Below are 21,311 nucleotides of genomic sequence, written 5' to 3' on the forward strand. Positions count from 1 at the left end.
GCTCTGGATTCAGCAGACATGTACCATCCATTCAATGGGATGAACTTCAGTAAACCCACAAAAACGTCTCAAGGAAGCAAAGGCCATGATGCAAATAGTCAGTGAAACAGAAATGGAAGAAAACACAAAGATGAAAACCAGCACAATCTGAATACAAGTGGTAGTCTAGAAATGTCAGGTGTAGATCTAAACGAAACATCCTCTTACCCATATTTCCAGTATAGACAACCACTTCTCTGTGACTTACATTTGCAACTGTATATATGAACCCTTTATTATAATATTCTGAACATCAATGCAAGATGAAGACGATCACCAGTAATTTTGGTGTACGCATGACGTTGCGCCGCATCTGCTTTGTGCATTTGGAAGTTGGTTTTGGTCATTTTGCTTCAAGAATTTGACTAAATCGGGGTTTTGAAGGTGTTATTCCAATTATCCCAAAAACTCCTCCACTCCTAATACAACACTCACCCCAGCACTAACACCAGCACCCGCCAATAACAACCTGGGAAAAGGAGAGCTACTTAACACTGCCATTGGACTACACAAACAGGCGGAAGGCCCCACTTATGTCCATGGCCACACCAGAAATCTAATCTTTCAAAACATCTTAGTGATCAACACAAGTTATCCACCAAGTCAGAGAATAGTATTTCAACCTCCATTGACAAAATCAAGCTAATATGCAAAGACATCAAACAAAAAAAAACAACTGGTAGTTGAATATAGCCAAAAGAGACATCATGAAAACAATAATCTTGCCCCTTCCTTCTCATGCGAGTCCCTGTAAAATCCAATACAGAACATCAGCCCACTGTTATAGCTCCTCGTCCACATCTGAACCACTAAGTACCTCCGACTTTATCACTGCTGTTCCAGTTCTTATAACCCTTTGTGTAATGTAAGTGAAGGAACAGCTAGAAAAAAACATACCCACTTTGAACTACACCCTGAATGGTATTGAGAGTTTGAGCACAGCAAGCCAGCAAAACAGGTGGCCTGAAACTGCCATAGTATGGGTTATTTCTTTGTTTCTGCCTTTCTTCTTTCTCTTACATTTCTCCCTTTTTTCTTCTTCTTCTACTTTTTATTCTCCTCTATTCCATTGTTCCTATAATCGTCCCTTCTTCACTGCTCTCATTGTCTCTGCTTCCATCCTTACTTGTCTTCCTCACTTACTCTTTATTTTCCTCTTCACTTTTGGTTATCTTTCCAATTTTCATTTTACACACTTTTTGGACACTGTGGGGGTTATTACAACTTTGGAGGAGGTGTTAATCCGTCCCAAATGTGACGGATATACCACCAGCCGTATTACGAGTTCCATAGGATTTAATGGACTCGTAATACGGCTGGTGGTATATCCGTCACTTTACCGTCACTTTTGGGACGGATTAACACCTCCTCCAAAGTTGTAATAACCCCCTGTATTTGTCTTCTTTAGAATCAGGGGTCCTCTATCCTTCTTGTATCAAAGTCTATCAGGTTATTTATGAGCTCTGTGCAGAGGTGCTTCTTTGCAGATTTTGCACTCAAATTGAAGATCATTGCATTTAAATAGTTTAATGAGAACAAACGGCATCGGTCCAGAGGACATCCCCTGCTCACACAGGAGCTGCTAAAGTGGATGGTTCACTACGCCCTGGAATGTAGTCTTTTTCTTCATACTTTTCTGCCTACCAAATTTAACTGCATCACTTTTTTTTTACACGTGATGTCAAGGATTTGTCTACTTCCACCACCTTCTGAGCAAGATGTGTCTCCCTTAATCACGTTTAAGTATCTGTCCACACCAATAAAGTCCCCCTGAATCTACCACCACTGTGCCCAGGCTGATGTGGTAGGTTTCAGATGTGTGAGTTAGGTCTTGTGCCTAAACAGTCCAGAATCTGTTACTAACTATTCAAGTCTCTAGTGACTCAGCTCTCAGAAGTATATGGACCATGACACTCTGGGGGTCATTCTGACCCTGGCGGTCCATGACCGCCATGGCGGAGGGCGGCAGAAGCACCGCCAACAGGCTGGCGGTGCTTCCTGGGCGATTCTGACCGCGGCAGTAAAGCTGCGGTCAGAAAAGTGGAGCCGGCGGTTTCCCGACGGTTTCCCGCTTGCCCAGGGAATCCGCCATGGCGGCGCTGCTTGCAGCACCACCATGGGGATTCCAACCGCCTTCCCGCCAGCCTGTTTCTGGCGGTGTCCACCGCCAGAACCAGGATGGTGGGAACGGGTGCCGTGGGGCCCCTGGGGGCCCCTGCACTGCTCATGCCAATGGCATGGGCAGTGCAGGGGCCCCCTAACAGGGCCCCACAAAGATTTTCACTGTCTGCTGTGCAGACAGTGAAAATCGCGACGGGTGCCACTGTACCCGTCGCACCCCTGCAACTCCGCCGGCTCCATTCCGAGCCGGCTTCATTGTTGAAGGGGCTTTCCCGCTGGGCCGGCCGGCGGTCTTCTGGCAGTCGCACGCCAGCCCAGCGGGAAAGCCGGAATGGCCGCCGCGGTCTTTTGACGCGGAGCGGTCTTTCGGCCTGAACCGCTTGGCGGGCGGCGACCGCCGACCGCCGCGGTCAGAATGACCGCCTCTGTTCTTTAAAAACAATGAATATCAGACAAAGTGTTTTGAGCTCCAAAGGTGTTCCATGGTACACAACAAGCTTTGTATACAACATTGTGAGTAATATGCCCTGTAGTGCTTTGTACATGAAAATGTTTTGAATCCCTAAGGTGTTTAATGGGATATGACAGATTCTCTATACAACATTGTGATCACATGTGCACTGTGCTTAAAGATCTGGTGCATTAGGCAGGACAATTCAGGTGGACCTGGTCTCTGCAATATATGCCATCACAGCAGTAGTGCACTGCGTGCATGTATGAATCTTTGCTTCTGTAACTTTTTACAATGGGCAGACCCAATATCTTGCTCTTGTCAGGATGAGCTCACCACTTGACCTAAAATATGTTTTTTTCACTCTTGTCTTGCAGGATTCTTTGGGTTTGTCATCCTGACCCTGCTTCTCATTCCCATGTACTACATCCCAGCCCACGGCTTCAGCAAGGGCGACCGCCCAGTCCTTGAGGATTCACTGGACGCCTTCTGCCAAATGGGCAACCAACCACTCATCATCCTGGCCTTGCTGGGCAACATCAGCAGCATCGCCTTCTTCAACTTTGCCGGCATTAGCGTCACCAAGGAGATCAGCGCCACCACTCGGATGGTGCTAGACAGCCTGCGCACAGTGGTCATCTGGGCTGTCAGCCTGGCCTTGCGGTGGGAGAAGTTCCATGGTCTGCAGATCTTGGGCTTTATCATCCTCTTGGTGGGAGCGGCTCTTTACAATGGGCTGCACAAGCGGTTTATGTGCTGCCAAGAGTCGAGGGATAGCGAAGAAACAGAAAGGCTACTCAATGGGACTCCTATAAATGAAGGAACTGATGAAGAAAAAGACATCTTGAACCGATAGTTTGTTTTTAGAAAAACACTTTTTACTGAAATGAACTTTTTGCCATCACTATATACAAAATGACTGTTTTCAGTTACGGGTGAAGCCCAGATGATGAATGTTAATTCAATCCTAACTTTTCAACTCTTTAAATTTTGTTTAGACACATTTTTGGACTCTAGATATTTGTGTATTATAAAATATTTTAGAATTTAAAAAGATGTTGAAAAAAGACATAGTACAAACTAGCTATACCTCTAGAAAGACTTGTAAAGGGAAGCCTAGAAACATGGGTGATGAGCCAGAAAAAATTCTCAGAAAAACATTTTAAAATCTTTTGATATTTCGAAATCTCTAGGGAAGTTCTGAGAAAGCTGAAGGACTGACCCTGAAAATGTTTATATTAATGTTTTTCATTTTAATACCAGAAATAATCTTAACAGACTGGATCGTACTCCACCCCTGTTTACTTTTAATACTTTTCAGTTCTTAGAAAGCCAGCTAAGATAGATCTCTGTCATAAATTTCTGTGACTCATGATAATGTTTCGGAACCACTCACCCACATTTCTCGCAGCCTTTCTGAGTCCTGATGTCAGGGTCTCTGTGCTATGCCACACCTTGTTCCACTTTCCCTTTCCTTGTCTGTGTCTCATAGAACATATAACTGCCTGCCACATTCAGGAGGGAGTCTGTACTGGGAGACAGAGTAGCTACTCTGGCGGTAACATCCTAAGACATACTGTCAGGTATCTATTGATCAACCCAGCCTGCGGCTCCGGTTACCCACCCTTACACTAAATTAATACCTGAGTCAGCGCAAGCCGGGTCACTAGCCCTTGCTTAGAACTTATAGCATGGCCAACCTCGATGGCCCCAGTCATTCCTCCTTCCTTTTTGATGCTTTCTTAGGCCCTATTTAGGAGTTTGTCAGATTAGGGATGGGTATTTACTAGATGTGGTGAATCCCTAAAGACATGTGGGGCGTAACATGCATAATCAGTTTTTAACACAACCAATTCAGCATGTTTTGCGGTTTTTTCAGACCTTTACCTTAATAAATTTTGGAAGACCTGACCTACCGGAACTGACCAAGGGAAAATTATGAGGGCTTGATAAATATCACACGTCGTAATTCCGATCCCTGTGTAAATACGTGTTTGCAGAGGGGTCAGACTTTAGCCCTTAACTTCTAATGAGGGCCTTAGGCTTGCAATTTAACTGGAAATTGGTACTGTGATTGAAAATCTGTTGAAAATTTCCATCATGTCTAAAATCTGTGGGAAATGTATAATAGTTCCAAACATGCAGGGAATTTGAGTTGTCTGCATTTTTCACAAAAATCTTACCCTTGTGTAGGAACAGTCTGTTGAACTGTTCCTACACAAGGGCTCGTTGAAAAAGGGTGGACAAATAGAATGATAAAAGGTCCTGGTCAATCACCTTTTTTAAGCTTTACTTTCTTCATTAGATGGTTTTCTCAAGAAACAAGAATATAGGTGCACAGTCCAGCATGTGAGTGATGGAGAATGACAGAAACAGAGTTGATCTTACAACTATACTAGTTTGTTTAGTATGTCAGAGAATAATAAGAAAAAGAGACTGGCTTGCAAGATTTTCTTTTATCACGTTTTCTCACGCAGAATAGAGGATTGAAGACTAAGTACAATTTTGAGACTTTAAATTTTCCATTCCAGAGTGTTGCTGGCCCATAGTGTTTGGCAAAGAAATCCTTTTAAACCACTAATGAAGATAAAGTAATTCTTGACTTTCTGCTCCTCAGTATGTACTCTGACTAGGCTTACCAATTTATTTCTACCTTCACAATATTCTGGTGGTTGGTATTTTGGCCACAATATATTTGCATGTGGAGATTTAACTCAATATGCTGGTACTGTACTAGATGGTGTATCTGCTTTGTTGCCTATTCAGTGGGAGGCGTGCATTTCTCGCCGCTGCTAGTGCTGAATTCCAGTATTGATAAAAGATAGTCTAGACTTGGCCTCATAGGAGAGTGGAATCTCTTTAGATTTAAGTTGTATCTGTTACAATTGTGACAGTAGAGCTTGGGTACCATAATTCACAGTTGGTTTACATTTAGTTATAGAGCAGAGGGAGGGTATCTTAGATAGTTGCGGCTTATTTGTTTTTGGACCTCCACTAAGTTGATTGATTCATCCTAAAATGTTGCACTAGTTGAGTCAAGTCAGTTCACCTTCCAGCTCTTTTCTGGATTCTGTTAGTGTGGAAGGGAGTATAATTGGGAGTGGGGTGGTCAAAGATGTCAGGATTGAGTCACTTATCTCTGTCAGCTGCCCTTCTGTGAATGTGGGGCTTTATCCATAGGATCCCTGCTCCCTCGCACTAATGCCAATTTGCTTAGCAGACAATATACATTTCTGTGTCCAGCTTCTGGAGGCGCTTTTCCTGCTTTACTTAATTACTTTACTTATTTTTTTTTCTTTTTTTCTCCTTTTTTACTGTTACAGGAAGATTTACATTATTTATTCACTTTCCTAAAAAATAAGGTTATTCTTTGCTGTTGTTGATTCCTATTTCTGCTTCCTAATCCCTTCTAAGAATTGTCTCCTTATTTCTAGCCTCAGTGTGATTCATATCTCGGTGTCCCTGAGGTGATTTCCCATTGAGACAAAGTTCACTTAATCAGGCACTGTCCAGGTGTGTGGTGTTAGTAAAGGAGCAGGCACCGTCTTTGCAGACAGCATGCTTTTGACGTAGTTTCTCCATGGTTTACATATGCAGGAGTTAGTGACAAAGGAGTTAACCACTACCATTGGTTGCAGTACTGAGAGGCAATTGATCCCCCATTACATTGGCTTGAATTACACAATTTCCAATATTTTTCTCTATGATCAACACAATTTGCTTGTGTTCAGGGATGGAGGTTATGGACTGGAAAACAGCCAGACCTAGCCCCCTGCCCCCAGTATCCGCTTTGGCCCAACTTATTACGTTAATATGGGTTTAGAAATTTGACGACAGTGGTGACAACACAGGTAATAGAAATAATTTCCAAAAAGAAACTAAAAATGCTGGATGGTAAACTAGATAAAAGGATCACAGAAACGAGTTATCAGTGCTGTGTCACACCACCCAACATCTACAAAACCTGACATATCCCCATGAAAACCACACTCGAGAGCCTATTTAGTGAACGCTCAACTCCCTATTCAGGATGCGAAAGAAAGCTTTAAGTCCGCATATGCCCACATGGTCTTAATTTCTTAAATTTATACATCTGTTCCATCTTATCTCACAATGTTGCCTTTGGCCCCCAGTCTGCTCCATGCACAGTTTCTGGCATGTTGTTGAAGTGTGGGGGCCCACGCTTGTTACCTGCTGATGCAAGGTACTGATCCTCCTCTTTTAGGCTATGGCATTCCACCAGAGTATATTACCACGCAAGGAAGCCGGTTGACTCTAGATATACCTGGACATCAGAGCCATGCTTCACATCGAGGAGTGAACAAGGCAACGAAGTAAGAAAAGATGAATGAGGAACAAGCCACACCGGCAGCAATCATCATGCAGATGTTCTAATGCATATATCACACATGGAGCATGAGAGGACAGACCACTCTCCTAAGTTGATCACTGCCAGCATGAACCATTAAGGAAGGGCTTTCTCCATCTTCTTTCCATAGTGATATTATCTAATACACATGTGAACCTGTTGGCTCTCATAAAGAACAATATTTGGAGGTACAAAAGGGAATTTTGTAAAGGATGAAAACCTTTGCAACCACTACTAACCAATAGATGGACTGCTCTGTTTATGAAAAGAGGCCTACAGAGACTGTTGGAAGGCAGCTACATCATCATCATCTGGGATATATTCCAGGCATCAATGGACACTGTTGTGACTTGAAGTTTGTTTCTGTTCTGGTTAAGGCAGTTGCATTGTACGAAAAATAAAATAAGACTTGGCACATGAAAAGATGTCCTTTTTGGTCTGAGCTGGTTTTTAAGTTTGCTCTTTAGTTAGATTAATGATAAGTGCATTCAAAATACAATTCTTGGGAACATCTATTCAGAATCCACGGTGGGGTGGGGAAGGAGGACATGCCATAGCAAAATGAGAAATCTCAGAGTTGAGCTTGCAAGAGTTAAAGGGGGGTGCATGGGCCCGGTACAAAGAAAGGCAAAATGAAGGGATGAAAACAAGAGTAAAGAAAATGATTTTGTCTACTGTATAGGCAAATAAGCATGATGTACATGATATACAATAGGCACATTACAGCACAATGCTGGAGGAAACATACTCCTGAGAATGAATCTGGAGAAATGCAGGTCTCAACCTGCCATCAGTCAAACGTTTGTATACTTTGGACACTGTGGCCCTCATTATGACATTGGCGGTAAATCCCGCTTGATGACGCCCACCAACATACCGTCACGGAGGCGAACATCAGTTCGCCATAATATGACACACACACACTAAACTGACAGAATACTGCCACAAACACATATCTGCCATACTGAAGGTCAGTGTAAAAGTGTCGGTACAAACACCCATACCGTTACCCAACAAACCAACGCCCACCACATCATGACCCACTAATCACCAGGGCGGACATTCAACAGCGATAAACCATTGGCCACCCAAATACAAAACAACACAACATTGGCCAAAACGAAAATCACACACCTGACACTGATACACACACTACACACACACACCCACAGTACTATAAAACACCCCCCCCCACATTACCCACAACCCTTTGCCAACACGAAAAGACTGCAATAGCTAGCCACGCAAATCACAGAGACAACTACACACACACCACAATCAGCCATTCATCCATCACGCACCCCACATCCCACACCCCACCACATTACTCAACACCCTCTGCACAACATACAACACACAACACCCATGTTCCCACTAAGGCACCCCCCCCCGTTTCACAGATGAGGAGTTGTGGGTCATGGTGGAGGAAATAGTCAGGGTAGAGCCACAGCTGTTTGGAGCACAGGTACAGCAAATATCCATTGCCAGGAAGATGGAGCTATGGCGGAGAATCGTGGACAGAGTGAACGCCGTAGGACAGCATCCAAGAACAAAGGACGACATCAGGAAGAGATGGAACAACCTACGTTCCGTGACAGCAAGGCACCAGCTCACCATCCAGAGGACTGGCGGTGGACCCCCAACTCCTCCCCCACAGCTGACAGCATGGGAGGAGCAAGTCTTGGCAATCCTGCATCCTGAGGGACTCACTGGAGTAGCCGGAGGACTGGACACTGATGAGTCAATATTTACTACAGTACTTATCACCCCCCCATACCTGCATGCCATCTCACCCCCTCACCTTGACTCCCATCACTCCACTCCATCCCACACAGTGCACCTACACATGTGACTTACGCCAATGCCAAGCCCTGCATGCCATACCAATGCATGTACAGCCCTCCCAGCCCTGCATGTACACCCATCACCAAAGCATGCACAGCATGGAGAACTAACAATCCCACAATACATCACCATACACAAACAAAGGTGGCAGGGCAACAGCAACGATATAGGGGAAGCTAGGGATGTGCAATATGTCACAGACATGAAGCATAATACATCACTTACACTCCCACAGGTGCCCCAGCCAATACCAGTGGCGAGGAGGTGCCAGGACTATCCAGTCCCCCAAAAGAAGATGCCCCTAGTGGTGACAGTAACTCTGGACTTCTGGATCTGGATGAACTATCTGGCCCATCACGGACCACTGGTCAGTCGGCCACCACAGCCCACTCAAAGTCCACCACAGAGCCTCTCTCCTCAGTATCCAACACCATAGCACCCACCCAACGTCCCCACACCTCTGTCTCCAGGGCACGTCAATCAGCAGTGTGCCCACCTGCACTGGGACCCCAGTCCACACCTCACAGCCAGGACAATCAGGGTTGTGGGGTCAGTGGGCACACCGTTCAGCAGACACAGGCACAGGGGGACAGGGACACTTGGAGGATAGCTGTGCGCCAGGGGGAGGACAGGCCCAGGAAACCGACTTTCCAGGAGGCACTCACTAATGTCCTGGGGGATTACCAACAATCACAGGACAAGATGGGCCTGATTCTTAACAACATGCAGGAGAACAAGTGGCTTCAGGAGGTACACCATTAGGAGATCAGGGAAGATTGCAGGCCCTCAACACCACCATGGTCTCCATAGCAGGGGTGCTGGCTGATATGGACAACATCACAAGGGAATGTACAGCACACCAGCAGGCCCCTTCACTAGCCAGTAAACTGAACAGCCCACCACATCTGCTGCAGCTAGTGGACAGGTGGCCCTGCCACAGGACCCACATGCCACCAACACTCCTCCCCCTGCAGAAGGTGAAACACCCCACAAATGTTCCCTGCGACCCAGACAGATGCCAGAGACACTTGCCAAGACCAAGACCACCGCCAGGAAATGAGACCCTCCTGAATGTCCCCCTTGTGTTCCACTGTCTCACCTTGTCCACTTTGAACTGCCATTGCTCCCCTTCCTATGGCCCCTTGGACACTGGACCTGTGTTACAAATAGACTGGACCAAAGCCTGACTTACTTCTACCATCACCCTATTCCATTGCACTATTCCTTCTATTAATTGCACTACAATAAACACCCTTGGACACAATTTGAGTGATAGCGCTTTATGTGATGAAAATGTGCAATTATGTTAACAGTTACATCTAGTGCTTTTGACATGAACTTTGGTATAGTATACATATAATGAGCTGCAGCTGTCTGTAGTCATCACATCAGTGCACAGTTGTAATAACACCAACATATGCAAATGGAAAAGGCATAGGTGACAGTTGAGATGCAAAGGAAGTGACTGTCATCCTGCTACAGCCACACTGAAAACATAAATAGTTAGAGGAATGGTCTGTTCCACTGTCTGACCCTTGTGTCACTGGAAGTACTACTGTATTACCGATGTTCTGTTTTTCACATCCTCATCCTCTGGCTCCTCATCCTCACTGTCCTCGGGGTCCACTGCTGCCACAGGGGCACTTCCATACTCTTCCTCCTGCAGATAAGGCACATGTCGCCTGAGGGCCAAGTTGTGCGACATGCAGCATACTACAACTATCTGGCAGACCTTCTCAGGGGAGTAGCACAGGGATCCACTTGTCAGATGGAGGCATCTGAACCTGGCCTTCAGGAGGCGGCAGATACGTTCCATGATTCACCTGGTTCACCCACCTATTCTTAGCCCCTGTCCTGGCATTCCTCACAGGGGTCAGGAGTCACAACAGGTTCGGGTAGGCAGAGTCACCTGCAAGAATTGAGGGACAAACATTAGCCTTACATAGTGGTATGGGGGATGACTCCAGAAGGCATACACTGACATATCTTGGGTTGGGACTCAGGCTCACTGTAGGAAGTTGGCTCTGTATATACTATTTCAAAGTAAGAAATAGTGTGCACAGAGTCCAAGGGTTCCCCTTAGAGGTAAGATAGCGGCAAAAAGAGATAATTCTAATGCTCTATTTTGTGGTAGTGTGGTCAAGCAGTAGGCTTATCATAGGGTAGTGTTAAGCATTTGTTGTACACACACAGGCAATAAATGAAGAACACACACTCAAAGACAGTTCCAGGCCAATAGGTTTTTATGTAGAAAAATATATTATCTTAGTTTATTTTAAGAACCACAGGTTCAAGATTTACAAACAATACTTTAAATGAAAGGTATTTCACTCAGGTATCTTAGGAACTTTGAATAATCACAATAGCATGTACAGTTTTGGCAAAAATGGCAATAAGCTATTTTAAAAGTGGATACTGCAAAAATCACCAGTTCCTGGGGGAGGTAAGTAATTGTTAAGTTCACAGGTAAGTAAAACACTTACAGGGTTCAAAGTTGGGTCCAAGGTAGCCCACCGTTGGGGGTTCAAGGCAACCCCAAAGTTACCATACCAGCAGCTCAGGGCCGGTCAGGTGCAGAGGTCAAAGTGGTGCCCAAAACACATAGGCTTCAATGGAAATAGGGGTGCCCCGGTTCCAGTCTGCCAGAAGGTAAGTTCCAGCGACTTCGGAGGGTAGACCAGGGGGGTTTTGTAGGGCACCGGTGGGGACACAAGCAGGCACAGAAAGTACACCGTCAGTGGCAAAGGGGTGGCAGGTTGCAGAGTGCAAACAGGCATCAGGTTTTCAATAGGTTTCAATGGGGAGACCCGGGGGTCTCTTCAGCGATGAAGGCAGGCACAGGGGGGGCTCCTCGGGGTAGCCACCACCTGAGCTAGGAAGAGGGCCACCTGGGGGTCGCTCCTGCACTGGAGTTCTGTTCCTTCAGGTCCTGGGGGCTGCGCGTGCAGTGTCTTTCCAGGGCCGCTGTCCTCAGGAGCTTCTTGGTCCTTTTAGATGCAGGGTAGTCCTCTGAGGCTTCAGAGGTCACTGGATCCTGGGGGACGCGTCGCTGTTGGGGAGACAGGCCGGTAGGGCTGGGGCCAAAGCAGTTGGTGTTTCCGTCTTCTCTGCAGAGCTTCAGGTCAGCAGTCCTTCTTCATCTTCAGGTTGCAGGAATCTATCTTCCTCGGTTCTGGGGGCCCCTAAATACTCAATTTAGGGATGTGTTTAAGTCTAGGAGGTTAGTAGCCAATGGCTACTAGCCCTGAGGGTGGCTACACCCTCTTTGTGCCTCCTCCCTGTGGGGAGGGGGCACATCCCTAATCCTATTGGGGGAATCCTCCATCTGCAAGATGGAGGATTTCTAAAAGTCAGAGTCCCCTCAGCACAGGACACCTTAGGGGCTGTCCTGACTGGGGAGTGACTCCTCCTTGTTTTTCTCATTATCTCCTCCAGCCTTGCTGCCAAAAGTGGGGGCAGTGGCCGGAGGGGCGGGCATCTCCACTAGCTGGGATACCCTGTGGCGCTGTAACAAAGGGGGTGAGCCTTTGAGGCTCACCGCCAGGTGTTACAGGTCCTGCAGGGGGAGGTGAGAAGCACCTCCACCCAGTACAGGCTTTGTTACTAGCCACAGAGTGACAAAGGCACTCTCCCCATTTGGCCAGCAACATGTCTGGTGTGTGGAAGGCTGGCAAAACTAGTCAGCCCACACTGGAAGTCGGGTATGTTTTCAGGGGGCATCTCTAAGGTGCCCTCTGGTTGTAGTTTTACAATAAAGTGCACACTGGCATTGTGAGGTTGGCATGGCACTCTGAGGGAAGTGCCATGTCGACTTAGTCATTTTCTCCCCACCAGCACACACAAGCTGGCAAGCAGTGTGCATGTGCTGAGTGAGGGGTCCCCAGGGTGGCATAAGACGTGCTGCAGCCCTTAGAGACCTTCCCTGGCATCAGGGCCCTTGGTACCAGGGGTACCAGTTACAAGGGACTTACCTGGATGCCATGGTGTGCCAATTGTGGAAACAAAGGTACAGTTTAGGGAAAGAACACTGGTGCTGGGGCCTGGTTAGCAGGCCTCAGCACACTTTCAAATCATAACTTGGCATCAGCAAAGGCAAAAAGTCAGGGGGTAACCATGCCAAGGAGGCATTTCCTTACACAACCCCCCCCAAAAGAAAGAGGATGAGACTAACCTTTCCTAAGAGAGTCTTCATTTTCTAAGTGGAAGAACCTGAAAAGGCCATCTGCATTGGCATGGGCAGTCCCAGGTCTGTGTTCCACTATAAAGTCCATTCCCTGTAGGGAGATGGACCACCTCAACAGTTTTGGATTTTCACCTTTCATTTTCATTAGCCATCTCAGAGGTCTGTGGTCAGTTTGAACTACAAAGTGAGTACCAAAGAGGTATGGTCTCAGTTTCTTCAGGGACCAAAACACAGCAACGGCCTCCCTCTCAATGGCACTCCAAAGCTGCTCCCAGGTGAGGTTCTGGGGGCCCCTAAATACTCAATTTAGGGGTGTGTTTAGGTCTGGGGGGTTAGTAGCCAATGGCTACTAGCCCTGAGGGTGGCTACACCCTCTTTGTGCCTCCTCCCTGTGGGGAGGGGGGCACATCCCTAATCCTATTGGGGGAATCCTCCATCTGCAAGATGGAGGATTTCTAAAAGTCATAGTCACCTCAGCTCAGGACATCTTTGGGGCTGTCCTGACTGGGGAGTGACTCCTCCTTGTTTTTCTCATTATCTCCTCCAGCCTTACCACCAACAGTGGGGGCAGTGGTCAGAGGGGCGGGCATCTCCACTAGCTGGGATGCCCTGTGGCGCTGTAACAAAGGGGGTGAGCCTTTGAGGCTCGTCGCCAGGTGTTACAGTTCCTACAGGGGAAGGTGAGAAGCACCTCCACCAAGTACAGGCTTTGTTCCTGGCCACAGAGTGACAAAGGCACTCTCCCCATGTGGCCAGCAACATGTCTGGTGTGTGGCAGGCTGGCAAAACTAGTCAGCCCACACTAGAAGTCGGGTATGTTTTCAGGGGGCATCTCTAAGATGCCCTCTGGGTGTAGTTTTACAATAAAGTGCACACTGGCATCAGTGTGCATTTATTGTGCTGAGAAGTTTGATAGCAAACTTCCCAGTTTTCAGTGTAGCCATTATGGTATGGTGCTGTGGAGTTCGTGTTTGACAGACTCCCAGACCATATACTCTTATGGCTACCCTGCACTTACAATGTCTAAGGTTTTGCTTAGACACTGTAGGGGCATAGTGCTCATGCACTTATGCCCTCACCTGTGTGATAGTGCACCCTGCCTTAGGGCTATAAGGCCTGCTAGAGGGGTGACTTACCTATGCCATAGGCAGTGTGAGGTTGGCATGGCACTCTGAGGGGAGTGCCATGTCGACTTAGTCATTTTCTCCCCACCAGCACACACAAGCTGGCAAGCAGTGTGCATGTGCTGAGTGAGGGGTCCCCAGGGTGGCATAAGACATGCTGCAGCCCGTAGAGACCTTCCCTGGCATCAGGGCCCTTGGTACCAGGGGTACCAGTTACAAGAGACTTACCTGGATGCCAGGGTGTGTCAATTGTGGAGACAAAGGTACAGTTTAGGGAAAGAACACTGGTGCTGGGGCCTGGTTAGCAGGCCTCAGCACACTTTCAAATCATAACTTGGCATCAGCAAAGCAAAAAGTCAGGGGGTAACCATGCCAAGGAGGCATTTCCTTACACTCACCTATTAGCCACACCCTGTGCCTCTGTAATTGTACCATCAAATTTGGGATGCTGCTATTCCCCAGGACGAAGGCGTCATGCACTGACCCAGGATACTTGGCAGTGACGTGGGAGATGTACTGGTCTATCAGGCACACCATTTACACATTGAGTGAGTGGAAACTCTTCCGATTCCTGAACATCTGTTCTTTGTGGTGGGGGCCAAATGCAATATGTGTTCCGTCAATCGCCCCAATAATATTAGGAATATGTCCCATTGCATAGAATCCAGCCTTCACAGTGGCCAAATCTTCCACTTGGGGGAAAGCGATGTAGCTGCACATGTGTTTGAACAAGGCAGACAAAACCCTTGCCAGTCCGATTGAGAACATTGGCTATGACATTCCTGCTGCCAAGCCCACTGTCACTTGGAAAGACCAGTTGCCAGGAAATGGAGCACTGATAGAACTTGCACGAGAGGGGGGATCCCAGTGGGATGACGGATAGCTGATATCAGATCAGGCTCCTATTGAGTACATAGCTCTGTGATTGTGGCCCTGTCCATTCTATAGGTGAGTATAATATGCCTCTCCTCCAGTGTAGCCAAGTCCACAAGGGGTCTGTAAACGGGGGCTTGACTCCTCCGCCTATTCCTCCGCAGTAGTAGGTAACTAAGGGACACAAGAGTGAGAAGGGTGTCACCAGCTGAACAATGGAACCACCACCCCAGTACAACTGAGCATGCATGTAATCGGACAATGTGACTGGCAATGTATGTACAATTCACAGCAATGACGCAGTTTCCAATTTCTGATTGTTGTACACCACCATGAAATGGCAACCGCCTGTCCTGTAAGTATGGACAGGTGGAAGTGATGTAACTCCGCTGGCGTTGGTTGTCATGCCAGAAGGCGGTCTTGCAACGCCATGCTATTCACCATTGGCTAACATGGGGCTCTATGGAGTACAGCATCCAATGAGGATCACCAGCAGGGGTGACGGTGTACACCGCCGCGGACGTGACCAACATTTTCTATCTATAACCTCACTTGATTCCTGACTTTCCACAGGAAAACACCTACACTGCTTGTGCTGCAGTGACCTGTGTCTGGATCCTGCCATGGCCCGTGTGGCAGGGGAAAGGGCCACTGTCTTCACTTCAGAGGAGTTAGAGCGCCTGGTGGATGGGGTCCTACCCCTGTATGGACAGCTGTATGGGCCTCAAGACCAACAGGTGAGTACACCATGGGGACAATGCATGCGACAAGGTGTGGGGTATGTCTTGTGGTAGTATACATGCAGGGCTTCGGGTGATGTGTGTGCCAATGGAGATGGTAATGTAATTTGTGGGCCATATGTGTGAAAGGCAGGATTGTATGATTAATGGTGTCCTCCTGTCTGTATTACCTCTGTAGGTCAGCGGCCATCAGAAGAAGGGATTGTGGCGTGCCATCACCAAGGAGGTGCAGACCCTGGGGGTCTATAGCAGGCGGAGCACCCACTGCAGGAAAAGGTGGGAGGACCTGAGACGCTGGGCCTGGAAGACCACGGAGGCCCAGCTGGGGATGGCCTCCCAACATGGGTGGGGTGCCCGTCGGAACCTGACCCCGTTGGCCCGCATACTGGTGGTGGCCTACCCAGAGCTGGATGGGCGCTTGAGGGCAGCACAGCAGCCACAAGCGGTGAGTACAGTGAGCGTGACTACCATTTTTCTTGGCTGGCATGGGATCCTGGTGGTGGGTTTCAGTTAGTGGGTACCCCTTAATGCCAGCTCAGACATTGCTGTGTGGTCCAGCCCAAGTTAAATGGGTGTATAGAAAAATCTTGTAATCCAGCTAGGTGGCATTCCAGGTCAGACAGGGCTTAGTGGGTCCCAAGAGGGGTGCAGTTGGCTGTGGTTGGCTCTCATCTTGCTGTGGTACCTAGCCAATGGAATGCCAGTGCGATGCATAGTGCTCAATCCTGTTTCCTGTGTGTGATGGTAATGTGTATGCAATCTGTGGTGTTGGTGCTGTAATTGACCCAGTGCTCCCTTTCTCTCCCTCCCCCATTTATCTTCTGTCATCCTGTCCATGTGTGCATTAGCATCATCTGCCGGAGGAGCAGGGGCACCGGCGACTAAGGGAGCTGCATCCCACCGGACCCAGGAGGCAGAGTCAAGTGACGCCGAGGGGACCAATGGGGCGGAGGGCGAGGGGAGCACCACGGAGGCGAGACAGGAGGTGACAACACTGACTCTGATTCCTCCTCTGATGGGAGCTCCCGGGTGGTGACGGACACCTCTGGAGCCACCCCAGCTACAGGTACAGCTGCCACCCCGTACCAGCACTGCCCTCCCAGTGGCCCTCCACCGAGTTGCCCTTGCCCACTCACCCAGGAGGGTGGGCATCTCCTTCGCCCCAGACACCTCAGGCCCTGATCCAGTCAGCCCTTCTGCCCTCAGTGAGGAGGCTATTGACCTCCTGAGATCCATCTCTGTAGGGCAGTCAACCATAGTGAATGCCATCTAGGGGCTGGCATCCCAGATACAGCAATTCAATGCATATTTGGAAAGCATCCACAGTGGGTTGGCAGCCCTACAGAGATCGTTTCAAGCTCTGGCCTCCTCTCTGATGGCAGCCAATGTCCCTGTTCCTACTGTCCCCCTCCAACTAACACTTCCAAGTCCCAGTCTCCTCAACCCCAACCCATCCCAGGCACAGATACAGACAAGCATGCACACAAAACATCACACAAGAGTAGCACAGTCAAACTCAGGCAGCACACTTCCGGCCACATGCACTCACACAAACAACAGACAGTTGCACACACAACCACATCCACTGCCTCCACTGTCTTCCCCTCCTCCCTCACAATCACATCCACACTCACACCTGCATGCACTACATCAACAGCCACCACCACCATCACCACATCAAGCAGCACACACACACATCATATGCAGACACCTCCACAACACCCATCCACGCGTCCCCTTTGTCCTCTCCCACCCTGTCTTCCCCCCCTCCTAAGGGACACAAACGCACGCACTCAGACACCCAACAGCCATTCACCTCACACACGCACACTGTCCATGCACCTGCACCCAAGTACAGCAGACGTACACCTCCGACAACCACTCCCTCCACTCCCATCCCTCCTCCCACATCCTGCCCAAACGCCCCTAAGAAGCTTTTCCTTGCACGTTTTGACCTCTTGCCTCCCCCTCCATTCCCCCATCCTGCCAGTAAGAGCACGCTTCCAATGACCCAGCCCAGCACCTCAGCCAAACAGTCTGCCACTGCTCCCATCAAATCATCAGCTGCTGGCACAAAGGGGCCCCAGAGTGTGACGGCTTCCACTCCTACTGAAAGCACACCTCCGGCTCAGAAAAGGAGGACTAGGGTGGTGAAAAGCAAGGGACAGGAGATGGGGACAGTGAAGGCAACTCTTAGTCCTAGAGGCAAGGACACAAGTAACATGCCAAAGGCGAAGGGGACCCGTCACAAGAGGGGACACATGGATCCCTCTCCACCACCAAAGATTCCCCTCCACCAGCAAAGAAAGGGAAAGTTCCAACTCAACCACCTATAAAAGGAAAGGTTCCCACTCAACCACCAATGAAAGGAAAGGTTCCCACTCAACCACTAATGAAAGGCAAGAGGCCCACTCCACCAGCAGAGGGCAAGGAGCCCCCACCTCCAGCACAAGCACAGCAGCCCTCACCTCCAGCACAGGCACAGGATCCCTCACCTCCAACACAGGCACAGGAACACTCATCTCCATCACAGGCACGGGAGCCCTCGTCTCCAGCACAGGCACTGGAGCCCTCACCTCCAGCACAGGCACTGGAGCCCTCACCTCCAGCTGAGGCACAGCAGCCCTCACCTCCAGCTGAGGCACAGGAGCCCTCACTTCCTGCTGAGGCATAGGAGCCCTCACCTCCAGCACAGGCACAGGAGCCCTCACCTCCAGCAGAGGGCATGTAGGCCACCCTCCAGGGACTGTTGTACAAGGATCCCCCTCCAGAACCCGTGGGCAAGTTCCCCACTTCAGAGACTGTGGCCTTGCACTCCCCACCAAAGACAGATAGGCATGGAGCCTCCACTTCAGCTGAGGTGCCCCCCAGCCCCTCCCCCCCTGAGGTGCCTGCCTATTTCCAACATGATGCCCCTGAACAGTGGATTCCGGAGTGCGTCAGGAGGCAAGTTGGGCCTTGCACTGTACACGGTGGCAATGTGGCCTTTTTGTACTTTGGACTGGCCAATGGCCCATTCTGGACATTGTTGCCTGCATTCATATTCGAATGTACAATATGGTGGCTGTTGGCATCAGATTACAGTGTCCTTGTTTTATTTTATAATCGGAGTTGTCCTTGTTTTATTCTAATGTGTGTCCTGTGACATTGGCTGAACTCTGCAGCTGGTTGTGTGTATGGTGTGTGCCTGAATGGTGTGGGTTGTGCATGTGTGTGTCACTCTCCTTTTCCTCCCTCCCTCCCTTGTGTGCTAGGTGGCTGTACTCACCATCATCATCTCTGTCGGCATTGGTGTTCCAGGTGGGCCATGGCTTAGAAGAGCATTGGGAAGACCTGAAATTCCGGTTCCATGGCGGCAGCGGAGTCCTCTGTGTACTTGTTGCTGAGTCTTTTGTTTTCTGTGTTCTGTTTCCACCAGGCTTTTGATGGCGTTGGTACGGCTCCAGAAATCCTGGCAGTTTGCTGTATCATAATATGGTGGGCGGTACCTTGTCTTCCACCTAGCTGTTGATGGCTACCGCCGTAGTCAGTGGTGTTAACACCCTTACGGTTGGTGTGGTACATTGGCTGTCTATGGGAGGTATCACCGCCATGGTCATAATTTGGCGGTAATTACCGCCAGCCTGTTGGTGGGATTACCGCCACTTTAACAGTCACAGCCAATGCCATAATGACATCCTGTGTGTCTATGATGGTTTGATTCTCCCCTTTCATAAGTTTGAGGTTTGTGAACTCCTAGAGAATCCAAAAATGTTCTGTGGTTTTTCATAGTGTAAATGATCCCTCCTTTCTAGATGTTCCACCCCATGTGTTCCCTTACTTCTCCAGGATGCCCAGACAGTAGATTGTCCAGCCACGCTGTTCTTAGTCTTATTCAGGGAGCCATGCATAAGGATGTCCAGCAGTATCTACTGCTTCATACATTTCTTAATCCAATTGTGTAAAACAGTGGATTATTGCTTGTGGTGTGCGGTCTCCCACCTCACGAAATAATGACAATAGCTTGTCAGAGTGACCCCCAAAGTGATTATATTAACCTGAGCCTAACCCTCTGGTAGCTATGGCACAGGGCAGACAGGCTTAATTTAGGGCAATGTGTAAAGCATTTATGCAGTACTAAAACAGTAATAAAGTCAAACCACTAGACAATAAAAATCTCAAACTGAATTGAAACTGTAGGGTAAAATGCAATAAACAGAATGACACCAATACAGGGAGTGCAGAATTATTAGGCAAGTTGTATTTTTGAGGATTAATTTTATTATTGAACAACAACCATGTTCTCAATGAACCCAAAAAACTAATTAATATCAAAGCTGAATATTTTTGGAAGTAGTTTTTAGTTTGTTTTTAGTTTTAGCTATGTTAGGGGGATATCTGTGTGTGCAGGTGACTATTACTGTGCATAATTATTAGGCAACTTAACAAAAAACAAATATATACCCATTTCAATTATTTATTATTACCAGTGAAACCAATATAACATCTCAACATTCACAAATATACATTTCTGACATTCAAAAACAAAACAAAAACAAATCAGTGACCAATATAGCCACCTTTCTTTGCAAGGACACTCAAAAGCCTGCCATCCATGGATTCTGTCAGTGTTTTGATCTGTTCACCATCAACATTGCGTGCAGCAGCAACCACAGCCTCCCAGACACTGTTCAGAGAGGTGTACTGTTTTCCCTCCTTGTAAATCTCACATTTGATGATGGACCACAGGTTCTCAATGGGGTTCAGATCAGGTGAACAAGGAGGCCATGTCATTAGATTTCCTTCTTTTATACCCTTTCTTGCCAGCCACGCTGTGGAGTACTTGGACGCGTGTGATGGAGCATTGTCCTGCATGAAAATCATGTTTTTCTTGAAGGATGCAGACTTCTTCCTGTACCACTGCTTGAAGAAGGTGTCTTCCAGGAACTGGCAGTAGGACTGGGAGTTGAGCTTGACTCCATCCTCAACCCGAAAAGGCCCCACAAGCTCATCTTTGATGATACCAGCCCAAACCAGTACTCCACCTCCACCTTGCTGGCGTCTGAGTGGGACTGGAGCTCTCTGCCCTTTACCAATCCAGCCACGGGCCCATCCATCTGGCCCATCAAGACTCACTCTCATTTCATCAGTCCATAAAACCTTAGAAAAATCAGTCTTGAGATATTTCTTGGCCCAGTCTTGACGTTTCAGCTTGTGTGTCTTGTTCAGTGGTGGTCGTCTTTCAGCCTTTCTTACCTTGGCCATGTCTCTGAGTATTGCACACCTTGTGCTTTTGGGCACTCCAGTGATGTTGCAGCTCTGAAATATGGCCAAACTGGTGGCAAGTGGCATCGTGGCAGCTGCACGCTTGACTTTTCTCAGTTCATGGGCAGTTATTTTGCGCCTTGGTTTTTCCATACGCTTCTTGCGACCCTGTTGACTATTTTGAATGAAACGCTTGATTGTTCGATGATCACGCTTCAGAAGCTTTGCAATTTTAAGAGTGCTGCATCCCTCTGCAAGATATCTCACTATTTTTGACTTTTTTGAGCCTGTCAAGTCCTTCTTTTGACCCATTTTGCCAAAG

At 48.1% G+C, this 21,311-nt stretch overlaps 1 protein-coding gene across 1 annotated transcript in view; it reads left to right on the forward strand.

The window, feature by feature from the left end:
* The window catches only part of SLC35F6 (solute carrier family 35 member F6), a 69,070-nt gene extending 61,665 nt beyond the window's left edge, over nt 1–7,405 (forward strand). The window contains exon 6 of the mRNA XM_069233698.1: nt 2,989–7,405. Within this exon, the coding sequence (XP_069089799.1) occupies nt 2,989–3,467 (479 nt within the window). The 3' untranslated portion in view covers nt 3,468–7,405. The remainder of the gene's footprint in view (nt 1–2,988) is intronic.
* Nucleotides 7,406–21,311: the final 13,906 nt, after the last annotated feature.

The sequence above is a fragment of the Pleurodeles waltl genome, chromosome 5 (assembly GCF_031143425.1).
Source record: "Pleurodeles waltl isolate 20211129_DDA chromosome 5, aPleWal1.hap1.20221129, whole genome shotgun sequence".
NCBI classification, from domain to species: domain Eukaryota; kingdom Metazoa; phylum Chordata; class Amphibia; order Caudata; family Salamandridae; genus Pleurodeles; species Pleurodeles waltl.